At 37.3% G+C, this 19863-nt stretch overlaps 1 protein-coding gene across 2 annotated transcripts in view; it reads left to right on the top strand.

Annotated features, from left to right (window-relative positions):
- The window catches only part of Pik3c2g (phosphatidylinositol-4-phosphate 3-kinase catalytic subunit type 2 gamma), a 271944-nt gene that overhangs the window by 163703 nt on the left and 88378 nt on the right, over positions 1 to 19863 (top strand). For both annotated transcript variants that reach the window (XM_074075978.1, XM_074075977.1), the window contains one exon: positions 2572 to 2681. In XM_074075978.1, the coding sequence (XP_073932079.1) occupies positions 2572 to 2681 (110 nt within the window). The remainder of the gene's footprint in view (positions 1 to 2571; positions 2682 to 19863) is intronic.

Here is a 19863-nt window from a genome sequence, read left to right as displayed (position 1 = left end):
AAGAGAATAGGCATGATGTGTGTGGAAAGAATGGTAACCAACGGGTCCTAGTCTATGGTATAGATGGCAATCTATGTAAGTGATAAGACTGCAGTGACAAGACACAGTTATATTATGAAAGACATTTATTACCACAATGAAGATTTTCTTCTTTAGTACATAGACACTTGAGAAATGAGAAGCATATTTGTTTATGGAGAAGAGCACACCATTATCTTGCTTGGATTTTAGACAGAAAATTCAAAGGTTCCACAATTAAAGAGCAAAGGATTAAAGAAAATAAGATATTCAAGAAATATAGGCAAATGGAGATGAATAGCTGCACTAGGACAAACAGTGATTATAATGAAAAGTGGAATGAACACAAAAGTCTACTGGGATTTTTTAAATAGAATTAAAAAGTAATTAGTGATGAAAATAGGGAAAAAGAAGGATCAAAGAAGATATGAATTTCTTGTTAGTTTGTAGATAGAGGTATGGAACAGAATAACGTAGGAAAGGTTTACAGAAGGAGAGAATTTGCTCAGATTTAGATGTGGCAAACTTGAGATGACAGTGGACCATCCATGAGGAAAGGCAGTGGGCAGCTCCCCAAGACTAGCTGATCCATTTACTTGGTTTTTTATATACTAATGACTCCCAAAGCTGTATTTGCAGTTGTGTTCTTTGGACTCCTTTCCTCTCTCAACATATCCAATCAATCACCCAGTTTTCTCAAACCTACTTCGTGTATGTGTGTGCCTGTGCAGTAGTGCCAGGATTTGAACAGGGTTTTGTGCTTGCTAGACAGGAGCTCTACCACTTGAGTCATGCCTCCTGTACTTTTTTCTCTGATTATTTTTGAGGCAGGGTCTCACTTTTTGTCAAGGCCAGCCTGGATCATGATCCTTCTAATTAGGATGACAGATGTATGCCACTGCACCCAGCTATTGGTTGAGCTGGGGTCTCCCAAACATTTTACTCCAACTGGCCTTGAGCCATAATCCTCTGATCTCAGCCATCTGAGTAGCTAGGAATAACATGAGCCAGCAGCACCTAGCTCCTGTATGTTTTTGAAATCTAGTGATAATCTCATTCCAAATCAATTCCTGACCCACTTTCTTATTTGGCCCCTCTTTAATCCATTTTTGATACCTAACTACTGATCTTCCTAAAACACAAATAAATTCTCTTACATATTAAAACATTTGGCAAGCTATCTCTTGCCTTTAGGATATTGTTAAAAACAATCTTTAATATTGCTAAAATGTTCTACCCCATTCACCTTCCCATCCCTATCTGTTGGTGCTCTGCTACATAATACTGTGTATTCTGGGACTCCTTCCTGGAATTTAGTTCTTTCTGTGAACACACTGGAAATATCATGGCCTCCCTCAACCTGGGTGGGGACAGTAAGACAGATAGCAGTTTCAAAACCACTTTATTCTCATTTGAACGTCTCCAAGTCACATCCACCTTATCCATTACCCACAACCTATTCCTATTTTTTCCTTTATTGTTAAGATTAACTTCTCATTGTAAGAGTAACTCTATTCCAGAGCAGGAAATAATTTATCTTCTCAGTCACAGAGGTACCAATAACACCTAACATCTTCTTCCTCCTTCTCCCCCTCCTCCTTTTCTTATTTACAAAGATCAAGTTTGTTTTAAAAAGGATCTACTTTTTTTATTGTGCTGGGTGGGGTACATTGTGGCATTTACAAAAGTTCTTACAACATATCAAATATATCATATTTGAATTCACCCCCTCCACTGTTCTCCTTTATCCTCCCATTCCCAGAATAGTTTTCTCAAAGAATTTTGTCTACCTTTAAAGAGAATACTACCCCTTCACTCTACAGTATAAGTATCTTCCTAAAGATTTGCAGAAAAATACCTGTATAATTCTATCCATAATTATGTCATTACTTTAATAATCTTTAATAAATATAGTCACCACTCAACCAGGAGAAATTGTGTTCTTATACTGTGAGTCACGACGTTATGAAAGAACACGGGATTAAGAACCAGACGGGTGAGTTTTATGCTTTGCTTTTGCCCAACACTTGACCTAGACTGTCACTCACATTTTCTAAAGATTAAGCTTATCTTCTTTAAAATGAATATTATGTGTATTTTTCTGTAATATTGTGTGATCCATAAAGCCATTTAATTCTCCCAGAATATGTTATGTAATTTTTCAGTATTTAAGACATGAGAAAATGGAGGCTCAAAGAGACTTTCTCGAAATTGCTGAGCTTTTAAATGGTAGGACCAGAAATTCTGACATGTGAATAATAATATTGTCATGCTTACTTCACTGGTTTATGATGAGAATAAACTTCAATTATTAATGTACAAACACCTTGTCAATTATAGTGGGTTTTTTTGTTATTGTTGTTATTTGTTTCTACCACTCAATAGGAAAGGTTTAAAAGCATGAATTTACTTTCATTTGTGTATAAAAACCGAAAGACATTGCTATGCAAAGTTATTTCTATCAGTAGATTGAACCAAGTAAATTTGATTTTATCTGCATTTATTCTGGGGTTTTTTGTTTGTTTGTTTGTTTTGGATTTTGTTGGTGTTAAGATGCTGCATGCAGGATTACCTGAGTTAAATGGAATCCAAGACCTGAAATATGTATATGATAATCTTCGTCCACAAGACACAGACCTGGAAGCAACAAGTCACTTTACCAAGTAAGATGAGCAGTGAATATATTCATGGGTATGTGTACAGACACATGGTCCAATCTGAGGTAATCTCAGTTTGACCAGTCCTTGGCATGAAGCTCCCATTTTTAGAACCAGCTTGTGTCCTTGTTTCCAAAGGACAGAAATAGAGCAATGTGTGTGTGAGGCAGAAAGCCTTAGTCAGTGTTTCTGTAGCATACTATAGTTTGCTAACCAGCCTTTTCATCTAACAGATTGCTCAATAAAAGGGCACAGAAAAGAACAAAGACTGACATAAATAAATTGGTTGTTCTACTTGAACTCTGTCCAGAAAAACAATTTGTGAGACAATACAAATACAAATACTGGACTATTTGGTCAAAGACCTGTGACTGTCTTCTATTTTTAATCTATTTTTTGATAAGCAAGTCTGAGAAAACACTGGTGTACATCAGGGTAAGAATCTAGACAGAATAAGGTGAATATCAGTTAGACCCCCAAATCATTGTCCAAAGGGCAGTTCATTTTAGAACATATGATCCTTTTAAATTTTTTTGAATAGATAGCAGAATTCCCAGTCTATGTTAAGTATTGGACAAATGTCAACTGAAATTATCCCAGTAAACAGTTTAAGTAGAGAAAAACGATTCTTTCTTTCCTGTAACTTGTTAGCGAAACTTCTTTGAGTCTAATTTTTAATTATTCTAATATTTTCAACCAGAAATTTACATAAATTTGTAATATATATATGCTTGTGAATAATACATATGTGCTTGTGAAAAAGCAATAATTGTAATAAAAATCTCTCCCAGATTTAACCTTTTCTTTCCCTGTCTAGAATGTACAGTGAAGACTCTGCATTCCAGGGGTTCAGTGACACTTAACTTAGATGTGCTAAGTTAAAATTCTGTTTGTCTCAGAGATTGCTGTTTCATGAGCCTCAATGGATAGGCTGCATTTGTGGTTGGATAGAAGGAGTATTGCAGAATTGCAGAATATTAGAAGTGGAAGAGACCTTATACTTTATTCTGACAACAAACATTCAAGAGAGAAAACAGATCCAGAGAAAAAGGATCTTGCCCACAATTAACAGAAGCAAAAAAAAGAGTGAGGACTAAGATCCAGTTTTTCTGTCTTTCTAATCCACAGTTTTCCCAGAAGCAAAACTATTTGATATGATTACATAAAACCAGAAAGACCCTCTATTTCTTTAAAAAAATCCTAAATTTTTAAAATTCTACTATTAGAAATTCATTATGGGAATCTGGTAGGTTTTTTTTTTCTTTTCAGCCTTGAAAAGTAACCTTTAATAGTACAATTCCTCTGGAAGAAGCATTTGTTTATATCTATTAATAAAATTATAGATATTAATGGACTACAGCCAGAGATACTAGCTTGAAGATGTGGGTAGGAATTTAAAGCTTTTGTTTCAAGCACCAGGAACTCTCAAATTGTCTCAACTAATGGAAACAGGTCCCTTGTGCGACACAACCCAGGGAAAGACCCACAGCCTAACCTGAGGAAGAGCAGAGGGTATCTGTCATAGAACCTGGAGATCCTGGGAGCTCAAGGCAGCTCCAGGAACCCACTTCTGGTATAATTAACTCACCATTTGGAATGGGGAGAATCTTCAGTGTACATTTCAGAAAGGGAAGAGAAAAAGTAAAACCTGGGAGAGGTTTTATTATAATTACTATTTTTTCAAAAGCATGTATTACATTAAAAGAAATAATCTGTTTATGTAAATTTCTGATGGAAAATATCAGAATGATTAAAGAACCTCTCAAGTATTACTTAAGGAGAAGATTTGAGTGGAGCTCCTTTCTTTAAAATGGACAGTGGAGTGGGAGACACAAGGATGGGTGTGGCAATGGGGTGAGGTCAGAGGTTCAGGAGTTGCATGGAGACAGCTACAAAAAAGTAAAGTAAGGAAACAGTGGCTAGGCTACAGGATCTGTGTGTGAGATGTGTCATTATTTAGATAATTATAATGTTAAGGTTTACTAATGGTTCCTCCTCCCACTTAAAAAACAAGAAAGGCTGTATATGGATTTGGATAGAGAAAGCTCTTTCAGGCTCTGGCCAAACAGAAAGGATAAATAGGTACTGTCTGCCAGAGACCAGTCTCTTCTCTTCCTTTTGTTTCCTCTGACACACCCAGATCCAGAAAGAGCATAATCTTGGTGATTCATCACCCTTTCCCTTTGAAGAGGACATAAATGGGTGTGGGGAGTTGATCTGCCTGGCTTATCATCACATTTGCAGATATTGTGCAGTGTGTTCTGCTAATTAAACTTTCCTCTTAACTTTGTGTAGATGAGTTTAGAGAAAAGGCTCATTCTCCTTTGTGGACTTAAAGGGCATCTGGTTACATAAACTAGGACACATCATTCCTCTGTTTAATAATTGTTTCTGACTTGCATTTTCCACCTCTTACTTCCCAGGCTCTTATAATCTGATTGCCTGCCTCAAACCCTATCCATCCCTTCCGTTATTCCCAATTCAGTCCTTTTTCTGAGTAGATCATTTTCCTAATGTGCACTCATCCTGCTTTGTCTATTGAATTTACATACAGAATCATTAAGTTTCTGAAGTAGAGGGGAGTTCTGTTCTAACTTTCAACCTTACCCATCCCTGACACTCTAGACAGCTAGTGTGTGGTCCACGAAACCTCTTATTATTTCACTACTCACTGTCTTCTTTTCTAATTCTATAGAGAATGCTATCTTTGTGCCACAATTAATTTATTACTGAATTACATCTTGTCTTGTGTTTCACCTTAATTAACATATTGGTTAGTAAAATCAATTTCTCCCAAGTAAAGAGGACATATTCCCACTTTCTCATTTCTAAGAATATCCAAAGTTGAAACAAGCCCTACTTAACAGAAAATACAATGTAGACATCCAACATTAAGTATATAAAAGACATCTAATAATAGCTAACATCTAATCTAGTGCTTCTTATCTGTCAGGCCCTAGTCTAAGTGCTTTTCCCAATTAGTGTATTTAATTGTCATAACAACCCTGTGAGGTAATAATATTTTTTCTACATTTTTAGATTAGTGCATTGAGGCCCCAAAGAAGTTAAACAGTTTGCCCAAGGACATGGCCAGCAAGAGCCAGAGCCAGGATTCAAATCTAAGTGGTCTCAGCCATTAGCCTGGGTGCTCAAATCACTTTCACATGCAGGCACTCAGATATGTGCTGCTTCAGAAGATACGTTATCATTTTTTCAAGATTTCTCAGAGCCAGCTTTGGCTGCAGTTTGATAAAGATGCATCCTTCACTGTTCTTAACATCCTGTGTATCCCAAGCCCCCGCAGTATCATTGACTCTGGGCCACCTCCAGGAGTCCCTGGGGTGTTTGGTTCATGATCTGCTGTAATTGCTGCCTTTGGAAGACCCCATGGATAACATGGCTAGTGGCTCCCTGTCAGTCACCTCCCTTCTGGTTTCTTTGTTGGCCCATTTCCAGATACCTGGAACTGCTCTATTTTTTTTTCTCTTCTCAGGGAACACTCTCATGAGACTCACTGTCCCATAACATCCAAGACTCTGTCTCACTAGTATATTTCACCCTAAAGTCTCAATTACATACCTTTATTTTATATGACTTAATGTGCATACAACCTGTCTATCCAATTCTGTGAGTTCTTTGGTCAATGTAACTGTATCAGTTGTTGAAGATCTTTTGTATCACACATTCTATCAAGCATGATGAAGAGTTTGTTAAAGAAGATCAAAAATATCTCCATTATTTTTGTCTAAGAGTCTTACTGTTTCAATAAGTTTCCTATGATTGATTATTTGCAAAATTTCTAACATAAATTATATGTCTTCTGTAAATTATTAAACAATGAATAGAGGAAACTTATAAAACTAGTAATAATGCAACTCTGACACAAAACTCATGATTGAAATAAATGTTAGGAATTATGTGCACTTGTTTACAGTCATCCCTGGGTATCCATGAAGGATTTGTTCCAGGATTCCCTGTGGATACAGAATCCATGGATGCTCAGATATCTTATGTAGAATGGCAGAGTATACACATACAACCTCTGCACATCCTCCTCCTGTATATTTTAATATAAAATATCCTCCTGTATATTTTAAGTTATCTCTGGGTTACTTATAATACCTAATATAACGTAAATGATATGTTAATAATTGTTACACGGTATTAGAGAATAATTATTTAGGGAATAATTATAAGAAAAGTCTGTACATGTTCAGTACAGATGAAATTTCTTTCAAATATTTTCAATCCATGGTGAATTAAAACTGTGGATGTGGAACTCTCAGATGCAGAGGTTCAACTGTACATGCCTACAAATAATATTGCTCTCTTTAGCTATGTTGTCTGACATCTTGTGGATTTCAGAGTTTAAGAAGAGGATACTTGACATGCAAACCTCATAACATGTAGCTCACTAAAAAAGAAATCAAGTTCTGTGATAGTCTTCTGTCATAGATCTTGGTGCTTAGATAAATGTCAGCAAATCAAATACATATATAGACAGACAGATGGATGATCAGATATAGATAGATAGAAAGATAGATAGATAGATAGATAGTGAGTGAGAGAGAAAGAGAGAGAGAGAGAGAAAGTACCTGTATATTTAAACTCTTTGTTCTCTTTGTTTCTTTGTTCTGAAAGGCTAAACATATTTTATACCACTGTTTATTTGATATAACTACTAAGTTACATATAAAATAAAACAAGAAAATCCAGTACTTAGCTCACAAACAGGGTTCGTGGGTGAGAACTAAGCCATCTCAGACATAGCTATGGCCTCCCTAAGTGCCCTCATCCTTCCTACAGTATTTGCATTAGGAAGCTGCCCCTCTCAACCTTATTTGAGACTTGAAAGGACGGATTGGCTTTTCCTATCTCTGTGAGCATGATGAACAGTGCAGAAAATACCTCAACCCCTGGTATATGCATTCTGAGTCAGGCGCTGATTGTATGAGTTTCAGAGGATGCAGAAAATGGTGTGGCACTAAAAATTGTATTACAATGAATGGTATTTAGAAGAAAAGTAAAAATAAAACTGTTTTTCTGGCCACAAAAGTTTTCACATCATTGTCAATCCTTCTCTCTGCTTCCCTTGCTCTCTCTACTCCCCTAACAGCTGAGCACTGTTGAAAAGAACCATGAAAGTATCATGACTCAGTCCCCTGCAAATTGCTACTCTCACAGAATATCTCTGCAGAGCCCTCCGCTAGTAACAAAGGAAACCATCCGTTAAAATGCTGTCCAAATGGGTTAGTTCAGAAATTTCAATCACTCTCAAACCTCTGGTAAGCTGTCCTTAGAAACAGATAACCTACTTCACAGAGCAGACTGGAATGACTAAGCCTGCCTCCCCTCCCACATACAAATAGTGCTTTCACTTCTTTCATTCCTTTCTCCAAAAGTAAGAGGATATCATGTATTCCCTGATATCCATTTGGCCTGCCATTCAGATTCTGTGGTCTACTGCTCAGCAGTTAAAATTGAAACAAACTTGAAGCAAAAGAAAACCCCTAAATTGAATGTAATATTTGCATTACTGAGGTATTTTGTTAGCAAGATCCAGAGATTTTACCTGGTATCCATAGTATACAACATATACATAGTCTTGAACTAAAACCTAAAAAACCCCACAAAACAATAGGACCAGGCTGGTTTCTAATAGAAATATAGTCTTTCTACTTGGATTATCTCTGCCTATCATTTTCTACTTATCTCTGCCCATTGTCCAGTATTCTCTTGCATAAATTTCAGAGAGTAGCACTCTAATTGACTTACCTGGTTTCCTATGTCCTTATTGGACAGGGTCATTCATACAAAGCTACACATGGATTCTGTTGCCCATCCTTAGTTTTATCATGGTCCCCTCCTCCCAAAAAATTGTTTAGATATGCTTCCCTAATCGTTATGTTTAAGAGAGAACAGTCTTAGGAGGGACCAATGCGAAGAACAGGCTCAACAACTCCAATGAGCAAACTTTGAAGCAGCTATAAATGTTAATGACATCCAGTGACAGTTTTCCTGGTCTCCACATCATAAACATAGGAGCCCAAGTCCCTGAACCACCTAGGGTTAGCAGACATTTCTCTTCCTGGAGAATGAGACAAGACTCTGCTCAAATGTATCAAAACAAAGTTCAAAGGCTTTATACCTAGTTTCTCTGTAAAGCTGAGAAAAAGAGCATGACACAGTGATACAGATTCCTGCATTCTTTTATTATTACATTTTTAAACTTATTTTAGTACTTTTGAAATTGCCATCTTGTGAATTGTTGTAATTCCACAAATAAGAGTGGCCATTTCCCTTGTCTTAGCTGAAGCATTGATTCTTATAGAGATGAACACTCACAAGAAAAAAAGTAGAAAGTAGAGGAAACAGCAATCAAGGTATCCAACTTCCATAAATTCAAAAGCAAATGCAAAGAGAAAGGCAAAAAATTAAAACAAGTAGAATTTCTTCTCTCATTGTGAAAGGTTCTTCATTATTTTAACTTAATTATAATAATTAATATTAGCTGCATTGAGTTTATAAACCCCATTTTTTTTTCTTTTTTGGTAGTACTGGGGTTTGAACTCAGGGCCTTCACCTTGAGCCACTCCACCAGCCCTTTTTTGTGATGGGTTTTTCAAGATAGGGTCTCACGAACTATTTGCCCAGGCTGGCTTTGGATCATGATCCTCCTGATCTTTGCCTCCTGGGTAGCAAGGATTGCAGGCATGAGCCACCGGTGCCCGGCAAAGTGCCATTTTTTAGCCTACTGGTATAACAAGTTTATAGCATCCATGTTTCCTAAATTGCATAGCCAATCACACTCATTATGATGTTTGCCAGTTTGGTTGCTGTTCTAAATTTCTGTAACAGGTAATCCTCTGCTTTTGAATTATATAAGTTATACTGAAAATCTGCCCAAGTTGCCTAAATATCAAGTCAGGATACACTTTAGCTATTAAGTAATAAAAGATAGATTTTTGAACTCTTTGGGATACTCTCAGTCTAAAGGTTAAAAGCATTTGAAAAGTTTAATGTACCTATCAAGGGTACCAAAAATCATTAGATAAAAAAGATGAACAGTCCAGATGGTGCTGTTTCACTGCAGCTGTTGTCTTTACTGGTTCTGTGCATCTGTTAACAGGCACTGTATTTCTGAGCCAATACATAGTATGCAATTGTTATTTCTACTGACTCAACAATTAGACTAAAATTATTTGCTATTTTAAAATACATTTTTTCATATTTAAAGATTTTAACAACCTTAATTATAACAACATTTATCACTATTGATTTTTGTATATTATTGCCCATTAAGATTTATTTTCTTGTTTTGCCTGGAACTTCCTCTTTAATACCATCAACAGAATAACCCAGCTCTGGTAATGGGTAGAGAAGCTTAGAATATCATCTCACTGACATATTACTTTATAATGAAAGTAGGCCATTAACCCTTCCTTAATTCCTTTATTCCATTGATTCTGATTTGATGAATTATTTGCACAGTGTATCCATAAAAAGGTGTAAGAATGACCTATTAAGAATCAAGGCCATGGAGCCTGTAATTTGTGCTTATGTGCATGTAAGGGCCTGTTATGACATTTACTTAACACTCACTGATTCTGTATCATGAATTCTGAAGACATGAAAACTCACCTTGGAAAACCTCAAAGACCTTTAAGTTTCTTTTTAAAGCCAAATTCTAAACTGTGAAGAAGGAAAAGGAAGGAAGGAAGGGAAAGTGGGAGGAAGGAAGGAATGGAGGAAGAAGAAACAAAGAAAAGAAAAGAAAGAACCTCTAAAGCTGCCTCTTGTTCTAATTCCCATGTAAGATCTTTCATGTGGGGTTTCAAGAGAATTTACCACAAATCAGTTTCCACTGAACCACAGATCTGCACACTTGTCATCCCTGGTATCCCTCGTGTATGGTTCACTACCCTTAGGAACCATTCACCTTCACTTCTTTGCAAACTTCCTAATATGTTTTTTTGGAAAAATATTTTCATGTTAGTATTCTACTTCCAAAGACTTTGCTATCTCATTTGATCCCTGAGAAACAGCAAGGTTTATCCCGCAAGTATGTTTTACAGACACAAGAATTCAGCTTTCCGAAGTTGTTAAAAATGATTTTCTTGAGCTCATAAATAGAACCAGTGAGCTCAGAATAAAACAAAGTTGACTTCTTGTATAATGGGTGCTCTTCCCAGAGTACAACTTTGCCAAATTGTGTGGAAATAAACTGCTGTGTAGAATTCCTAATGTCTTGATAATGTCAGATAAACACAGATGGTCTTCAACTTTAGTGTCATGAGAGACCATCATAAGAAAAATATCTACATGCTTATAGCCATGTTTCTCAAGCTAAGGTGCCATGCTATAAAAAGCCACAGAATTAACATGACATATCTCTTTTTAGATTCTGATTTATTTAAAGGAGATACAATTCTTTATTTCATGTATGCACATACATATGCAACCAGCTATCAAATGTTCTTCAATTTTGAGTTTTCAAAAATAAAATTTCCCCAGCACTCAGGAGGCTGGTAGGAGGATTGCAAGTTTGAGATCAGCCTGGGCTACATAGTGAGACCTTATTTAAAAAATGGGGGGGGAATTTCCAAGATGGAGGCTAGAAGTAGGAAGCAGAAAGCGAGCCTCCTATAGTGAAATCTTGGAGAGACGCTGGAAACACACTTTGCAGGCATAATCACTGAGAAAAGGCATAACTTTGACCCCTCCACATCTCCAGCTGGTGCAGAGAATCTCCAGCTCACGTTAAATGGAGAAACGAAGAGGGCCCCCCGGGCCACCAGTGGCCGGCGCCCATACTGCTTGGGAAGACGCAGACCAGGTGAACTTTGCGGTACCGCAGTACCCCCACAGACAACCCTGGGCCAGAGCAGCATAGCCCCCTGGACAGACTGACCTCCACCTGGGGAAAAAAAAGAGAAACTGAGTAATAAGCAATAAGAACAATTAAGACACGCTGGAAAGAGGGTGGGGCGCCCTGAGCACTGAAGATTGGGGAAAGGGAATCCTTCCCAGGACTGTAAATAAACAAGCCGGGCAGGCCGGAGAGCCTGTGGTGGGAGCACGGCGCGTGCCCAGCAACCAGGAGCGGGAAAGCTTGTGAGAGTGGCGGAAGGAGGAAAACTCCACAGGAGAAGAAGGAAGATCCACTTCCCATGTGAACTGTAAATAAACATGGCCCCCGGCAGGAGCAGCAGCACAGCCCAGTAATCAGGAGCAGGAAAGCTTGTGAAAGTGGCAGTGAGAGGAAAAATGCACAGGAGAGGGGGGAAGACCCACCCCCCACATGAACTATAAATAAACACGCAGGCCTGACAACGCGGGGCAGTGTCACCTTTCCCAGTGCTTGGAAAGGGGAAAGCCTGCAGCAGAGGCTCCCGCACAGGAGAACTCTGAGCAAACAAAGCCTGCAGGGCCAGGTGAGTGCTAGCTCACCCCAGAGATCTGCATAAATAACGCCGCCAGCTACAGCAGGCTGAGAGCAGCAGGCAGGCAAGCCACAGTTGCAGATACCTCAGCACCGTCTCCAGACTCTTTTTTTTTTCTTTTTCTCCCTACCTTTGATGAGAGAACAACCAAATTACACCTGCAAGCCAAAAAACTTACTGAAACTGTATTGCATTTGAACTTGGGACACTTGGTGGGGCTTTTGTGTGTGTGTGTGTGTGTGTGTGTGTGTGTGTGTGTGTGCAATTTTGTTCTACTTTATGCATCCCCTTTGATGAGACAACGACAGAACAACATCTGAGGCACCTCTCCAGGACTGGAGACTGAGACAGACACCCAAATTATTAAGACTGAAACTGCATTGCATATAAACTTGGAAGTTTTTTGGGTTTTCTTTTTTTTTTTAATTTTCTATTTTCCATTTTATTTTAATTCATTTTTATATATAGATATTTCTTTCATTTACTTATTTTTTATTTTTTTAATCTTTGATTTCAATCCTCTCTCTGTCTCTCTAATGTCTGTTCAGCTTACTGTCGATTAGTACACTAATGCTCCTTGTCTATACCATTGAAACTTTCTTGTCTGAAACCTTGTTCTGTTTTCTCCCTCTTGTCTGTATATTTGTTTTCCCCTTTTCTTTAACTTCTTGCTTTCCATCTCAGCTCACTCTTCCATTCTAAATATTACCATTGTTATTATTATTATTACAAGCTAGAAAATACTTAATTGCACACAGTACAAGGACAGTAACACACCAAGGACAATGATGGGAAGACAGAAAAAACAGGGAAACCAGTTTCCCCACAGCAAAAAATTAGTACAGGAACCAGAGGGGAATGAAGAGAACAGAAACTCAGATCCAGACTCCAACAAAATGAACATAAACTATGCCAAAGGACCCAATGAAGCCCACAAGAATAATTTAAAAGAAGACATACTACAAGTACTCAATGAGAATTTTATAGAGATGATACTGGATAGGGTCAACCAAAATGTACAGGAGACACTCAAGAAATTCCAAGACAACAAAAATAGACAATTTGAAAAAGCAAAAGAAGAAATAAAGGAAACCATAGAAGCACTGTATAAACACCAAAGTGAAAGAGAAAACACAATGAATAAACGGATAAATGAACCCAGGACAAAAATAGACAACATTAAAGAGGAAAACTGCCAGGATATGGAAAACCTCAGAAAAAAGAACGAAACAGAACTGCAAAACAAAACAGAAGGCCAATCCAGCAGAATAGAACAAACAGAAGACAGAATCTCAGAACTTGAAGATGAAATGGTAATTAAAGGAAAAACTGAAGAACTATTAATTAAACAACTCAAGACCTGTGAAAAGAAAATGCAAGAACTCACTGACTCCATCAAAAGACCAAACTTGAGAATCATGGGCATCAAAGAAGGAGAAGAGGTGCAAGCAAAGGGAATGCGTAATATATTCAACAAAATAATAATGGAAAATTTCCCAAATCTAGTGAAAGATATTCCCATACAGATGCAAGAGGCCTCCAGGACACCAAACAGACCAGATCAAAATAGAACTACTCCACGACATATCATCATTAAAACAACAAGTTCAGAAACTAAGAAAAGAATATTGAAGGCTGTAAGAGAGAAAAAACAAGTAACATACAAAGGTAAACCCATCAAAATCACAGCAGACTTCTCAACAGAAACATTAAAAGCAAGAAGAGCGTGGGGTGTGATCTTCCGGGCATTGAATGAAAATAACTTCAACCCCAGGATACTCTACCCAGCAAAGCTATCATTCAAAATAGATGGAGCAATAAAAGTCTTCCATGATAAGCAGAAACTAAAACAATATGTGACCACAAAGCCACCATTACAAAAGATTCTGCAAGGGATTCTGCACACAGAAAATGAAACCCAACTTAACCATGAAAAGACAAGCAGCACCAAACCACAGGAAAAGAAAAAGCAAGACAGTAGAGAGTAACATCAAGTTAGGTACACACAATCAAACCTTCAAACAACTAAGACAACTAAATGGCAAGAATCATCACATACCTATCAGTACTAACGCTTAATGTTAATGGACTTAATTCACCTATCAAAAGGCACCGTTTGACAAAATGGATTAAAAAAGAAGATCCAACAATTTGTTGCCTACAGGAACTCATCTCACCGACAGAAATAAGCATATGCTTAGGATGAAAGGCTGGAAGAAGATTTACCAAGCCAATGGCCCCTGAAAACAGGCAGGAGTAGCAATACTTATCTCTGACAAAGTAGACTTCAAACTTACATTGATCAAACGAGATAAAGAAGGACATTCCATACTAATAAAAGGGGAAATAGACCAAAAGGAAATAATAATCATCAATCTGTATGCACCCAATGTCAACACACCCAATTTCATCAAACATACCCTGAAAGACCTAAAAGCATATATAAAAGCCAACACAGTGGTTGTGGGAGACTTTAACACCCCATTATCATCAATAGATAGGTCATCCAAACAAAAAATCAATAAAGAAATCCAAGATCTAAACTATGCAATAGATCAAATGGACCTAGTAGATGTCTACAGAACATTTCATCCAACCTCTACACAATATACATTCTTCTCAGCAGCCCATGGAACCTTCTCCAAAATAGATCATATCCTAGGGCACAAAGCAAGCCTCAGCAAATATAAGAAAATAGAAATAATACCGTGCATACTATCTGATCACAATGCAATAAAAGTAGAACTCAACAACAAAAGTAAAGACAAAAAACATACAAACAGCTGGAAACTAAATAACTCATTACTTAATGAAGAATGGATCATCAATGCGATAAAAGAAGAAATTAAAAAGTTCCTGGAAATCAATGAAAATGAAAACACAGCCTACCGGAACCTATGGGACACAGCTAAGGCAGTCCTGAGAGGAAAGTTTATAGCCATGAGTGCATATATTAAAAAGATTGAAAGATCCCAAATCAATGACCAAATGATACACCTCAAACTCCTAGAAAAACAAGAACAAGCAAATCCCAAAACAAATAGAAGGAGAGAAATAATAAAAATAAGAGCTGAAATCAATGAAATAGAAACCAAAAAAACCGTACAAAGAATTAATGAAACAAAAAGTTCGTTCTTTGAAAAAAAAACAAGATCGATAGACCCCTGGCAAACCTGACTAAAATGAGGAGAGAAAAAACCCAAATTAGTAGAATTAGCAATGCAAAAGGGGAGTAGTTCTCATCAGAGACTACTTTGAGAACCTATATTCAAATAAATTTGAAAATCTTAAAGAAATGGACAGATTTCTAGATACATATGATCATCCAAAACTGAACCAAGAGGAAATTAATCACCTGAATAGATCTATAACACAAAATGAAATTGAAGCACCAATCAAAAGTCTCCCCAAAAAGAAAAGTCCAGGATCTGATGGGCTCTCTGCTGAATTCTATCAGACCTTTAAAGAAGAACTGATACCAACCCTCCTTAAACTGTTCCACGAAATAGAAAGGGAAGGAAAACTGCCAAACACATTTTATAAAGCCAGTATTACACTTATCCCAAAACCAGGCAAAGACACCTCCAAAAAGGAGAACTATAGGCCAATCTCCTTAATGAACATTGATGCAAAAATCCTCAACAAAATAATGGCAATCCGAATTCAGCAACACATCAAAAAGATTATTCACCACTACCAAGTAGGCTTCATCCCAGGGATGCAGGGGTGGTTCAACATACGAAAATCAATAAACGTAATAAACCACATTAACAGAAGCAAAGACAAAAACCACTTGATCATCTCAATAGATGCAGAAAAAGCCTTTGATAAGATCCAACATCATTTCATGATAAAAGCTCTAAGAAAACTAGGAATAGAAGGAAAGTTCCTCAACATTATAAAAGCTATATATGACAAACCTACAGCCAGCATTATACTTAAAGGAGAAAAATTAAAACCATTCCCTCCAAAATCAGGAACCAGACAAGGATGCCCACTATCTCCACTCCTATTCAACATAGTACTGGAATTCCAAGCCAGAGCAATTAGGCAAGAAGAAGGAATAAAAGGAATACAAATAGGTTAAGAAACTGTCAAAATATCCCTATTTGCAGACGACATGATCCTATACCTTAAAGACCCAAAAAACTCTACTCAGAAGCTTCTAGACATCATCAATAGCTATAGCAAGGTAGCAGGATATAAAATCAACATAGAAAAATCATTAGCATTTCTATACACTAACAATGAGCAAACGGAAAAAGAATGTATGAAAACAATTCCATTTACAATAGCCTCAAACAAAATCAAATACCTAGGTGTAAACCTAACAAAAGATGTGAAAGACCTCTACAAGGAAAACTATACACGTCTGAAGAAAGAGATTGGGGAAGACTATAGAAAGTGGAGAGATTTCCCATGCTCATGGATTTGTAGAATCAACATAGTAAAAATGTTGGTACTCCCAAAAGTAATCTACATGTTTAATGCAATTCCCATCAAAATTCCAATGACATTCATTAAAGAGATTGAAAAATCTACTGTTAAATTTATATGGAAACACAAGAGGCCACGAATAGCCAAGGCAATACTCAGTCAAGAGAACAATGCAAGAGGTATCACAATACCTGACTTCAAACTATATTACAAAGCAATAACAATAAAAACAGCATGGTACTGGCACAAAAACCAGTACCATGAAGACCAGTGGAACAGAATAGAGGACCCAGATATGAAGCCACACAACTATAACCAACTTGTCTTTGACAAAGGAGCTAAAAATATATGATGGAGAAATAGCAGCCTCTTCAACAAAAACTGCTGGGAAAACTGGTTAGCAGTCTGCAAAAAACTGAAACTAGATCCATGTATATCACCCTATACCAATATTAACTCAAAATGGATCAAGGATCTTAATATCAGACCCCAAACTCTAAAGTTGATACAGGAAAGAGTAGAAAATACTCTGGAGTTAGTAGGTATAGGTAAGAACTTTCTCAATGAAACCCCAGCAGCACAGCAACTAAGAGACAGCATAGATAAATGGGACTTCATAAAGCTAAAAAGCTTCTGTTTATCAAAAGAAATGGTCTCTAAACTGAAGAGAACACCCACAGAATGGGAGAAAATATTTGCCAACTATACATCAGACAAAGGACTGATAACCAGAATATATAGAGAACTTAAAAAACTAATGAACCAATAAAGAAATGGGCAAGTGAACTAAACAGAACATTCTCAAAAGAAGAAATTCAAATGGCCAGAAAACACATGAAAAAAATGCTCACCATCTCTGGCAATAAAGGAAATGCAAATTAAAACCACACTAAGATTCCACCTCACCCCTGTTAGAATAGCCATCAGCAGCAACACCACCAACAACAGGTGTTGGTGAGGATGCGGGGAAAAAGGAACCCTCTTACACTGTTGGTGGGAATGTAAACTAGTACAACCACTCTGGAAAAAAATTTGGAGGCTACTTAAAAAGCTAGACATCGATCTACCATTTGATCCAGCAATATCACTCTTGGGGATATACCCAAAAGACTGTTACTCCAGAGGCACCTGCACACCCATGTTTATTGCGGCACTATTCACAATAGCCAAGTTATGGAAACAGCCAAGATGCCCCACCACTGACGAATGAATTAAGAAAATGTGGTATCTATACACAATGGAATTTTATGCAGCCATGAAGAAGAATGAAATGTTATCATTCGCTGGTAAATGGATGGAATTGGAGAACATCATTCTGAGTGAGGTTAGCCTGGCCCAAAAGACCAAAACTCGTATGTTCTCCCTCATATGTGGACATTAGATCAAGGGCAAACACAACAATGGGATTAGACTATGAGCACATGATAAAAGCGAGAGCACACAAGGGAGGGGTGAGGATAGGTAAGACACCTAAAAAAATTAGCTAGCATTTGTTGCCCTTAGCGCAGAGAAACTAAAGCAGATACCTTAAATGCAACTGAGGCCAATAGGAAAAGGGGAACAGGTACTAGAGAAAAGGTTAGATCAAAAAGAATTAACCTAGAAGGTAACACCCACGCACAGGAAATTAATGTGAGTCAGTACCCTGTATAGCTATCCTCATCTCAACCAGCAAAAACCCTTGTCCCTTCCTGTTATTGCTTATACTCTCTCTACAACAAAATTAGAAATAAGGGCAAAATAGTTTCTGCTGGGTATTGAGGGGGTGGGGGGGAGAGGGAGGGGGTGGAGTGGGTGCTAAGGGAGGGGGTGGGGGCAGGGGGGAGAAATGACCCAAGCCTTGTATGCACATATGAGTAATAAAAGAAAAAAAAACACTTATCTGGGAAAAAATGGGGGTGCATGGAATTGAATATTTTCTTATGCACCATGATGCATTAAAATGACTGTTCACTGAATTAATTTTGAAATGCTACAATCATTTGCTTGAATACTTGTAGCTCTACTATAAATTTATAACAAAATAAATTATACTTTATAACCTTGAGTATGAGCAAGTGCAGTCAGATATTTCAGACATTACAAATTGAGTACTGAACTATTATTTCTCTTCATGGAACAAAAGAAGTTGTGACAAAATGGTATTAATTCGTTGTTCCCCCTGAACCACTACAAGTGATTCATAGAGCTGTGCACTTAGTCATAATCCCAATGTGAAAAAAGAAAAGTGTAACAATGTGTTTATTCGATGACAGAATTACTGCAAGGAAATGAAGTTTGAGATGTAGCTGAAGGCGGAATGTGTTCATGGAAAGAGTGAGTCACTTGACAGTCTTCTATTTATATGCGATAAAATTACAGTATCAGGAGTAAAATCAAGAATATTTTCAGGCAAATGCCTTCTTAAAAAGTCTTTGGAGAAATATTTCCCTAAGAGACTGACCAGTGAAATAGATATCCTATCAAACCACCAAAAGGTAAAAGCAAATTTAAACTGCAAATAGAAACATGCTTTTGTAGAAATTTCCATTGAGCATTGACAGAGAAATTTCACTCAACTCAACACACCTGTTCCACAGCATTGAAAGAATGGCTCCTCAATGAATATTCGGACGTGGCTTATAAAGCAGTGAAAACCCTTTTCCTTTCATAGTTACATGTCAGTGTGAATAGGAATTCAAAAAATTATAATGCTTGAGGGAAAATTTGGAGATATGCAAATATAGAATGTCTAAATTCCAGATTCAGCCCAATTTTCTGGGACTGATAGAGTTATAGCCCATTCACTCATGCATAGCTAAGCCATCTCTTGGCATCAATTATTTCTAATAATAAGCGATTTAAAATATTTATGTTATACAAATTATGAAGAAGAGTATGGGTTATACTTTTTTTTTTAAGATAGGATCTAAAGCAGGCAGGGCATGGTGGCTTGCTTCTGTAATCCCAGCTATGTGGGAGGTACAGATCAGTAGGATAATAGTATTGAGGCCAGTCCATCTCAACAAAACAGCCAGGCATGAGGGTACAGGCATGGACTGTAATCCCAACTCCAGCTACATGGGTGGCATAGAGAGGAATGCAGTCTGAGGCCAGCCCTAGGTACAAAGTGAACATTCTATCTTAAAAATAGCCTAAAGCAAAAATGGCTAGAAGTGTGGTAGAATGCAATGCCCTGAGCTCAAACTTCAGTGCTGCCAAAGAGGGTGGGGGGAAGATAATACCTAAAGCTTGAGAAATTTTGTATTTATAATAGAACTTTTTAGACTATGTTCTGTGGCAGCTAGAAATATCTGTTGCCCTTTTCT

The sequence above is a fragment of the Castor canadensis genome, chromosome 6 (assembly GCF_047511655.1).
Source record: "Castor canadensis chromosome 6, mCasCan1.hap1v2, whole genome shotgun sequence".
NCBI classification, from domain to species: domain Eukaryota; kingdom Metazoa; phylum Chordata; class Mammalia; order Rodentia; family Castoridae; genus Castor; species Castor canadensis.
This window is presented reverse-complemented; position numbering and strand designations above follow the sequence as displayed.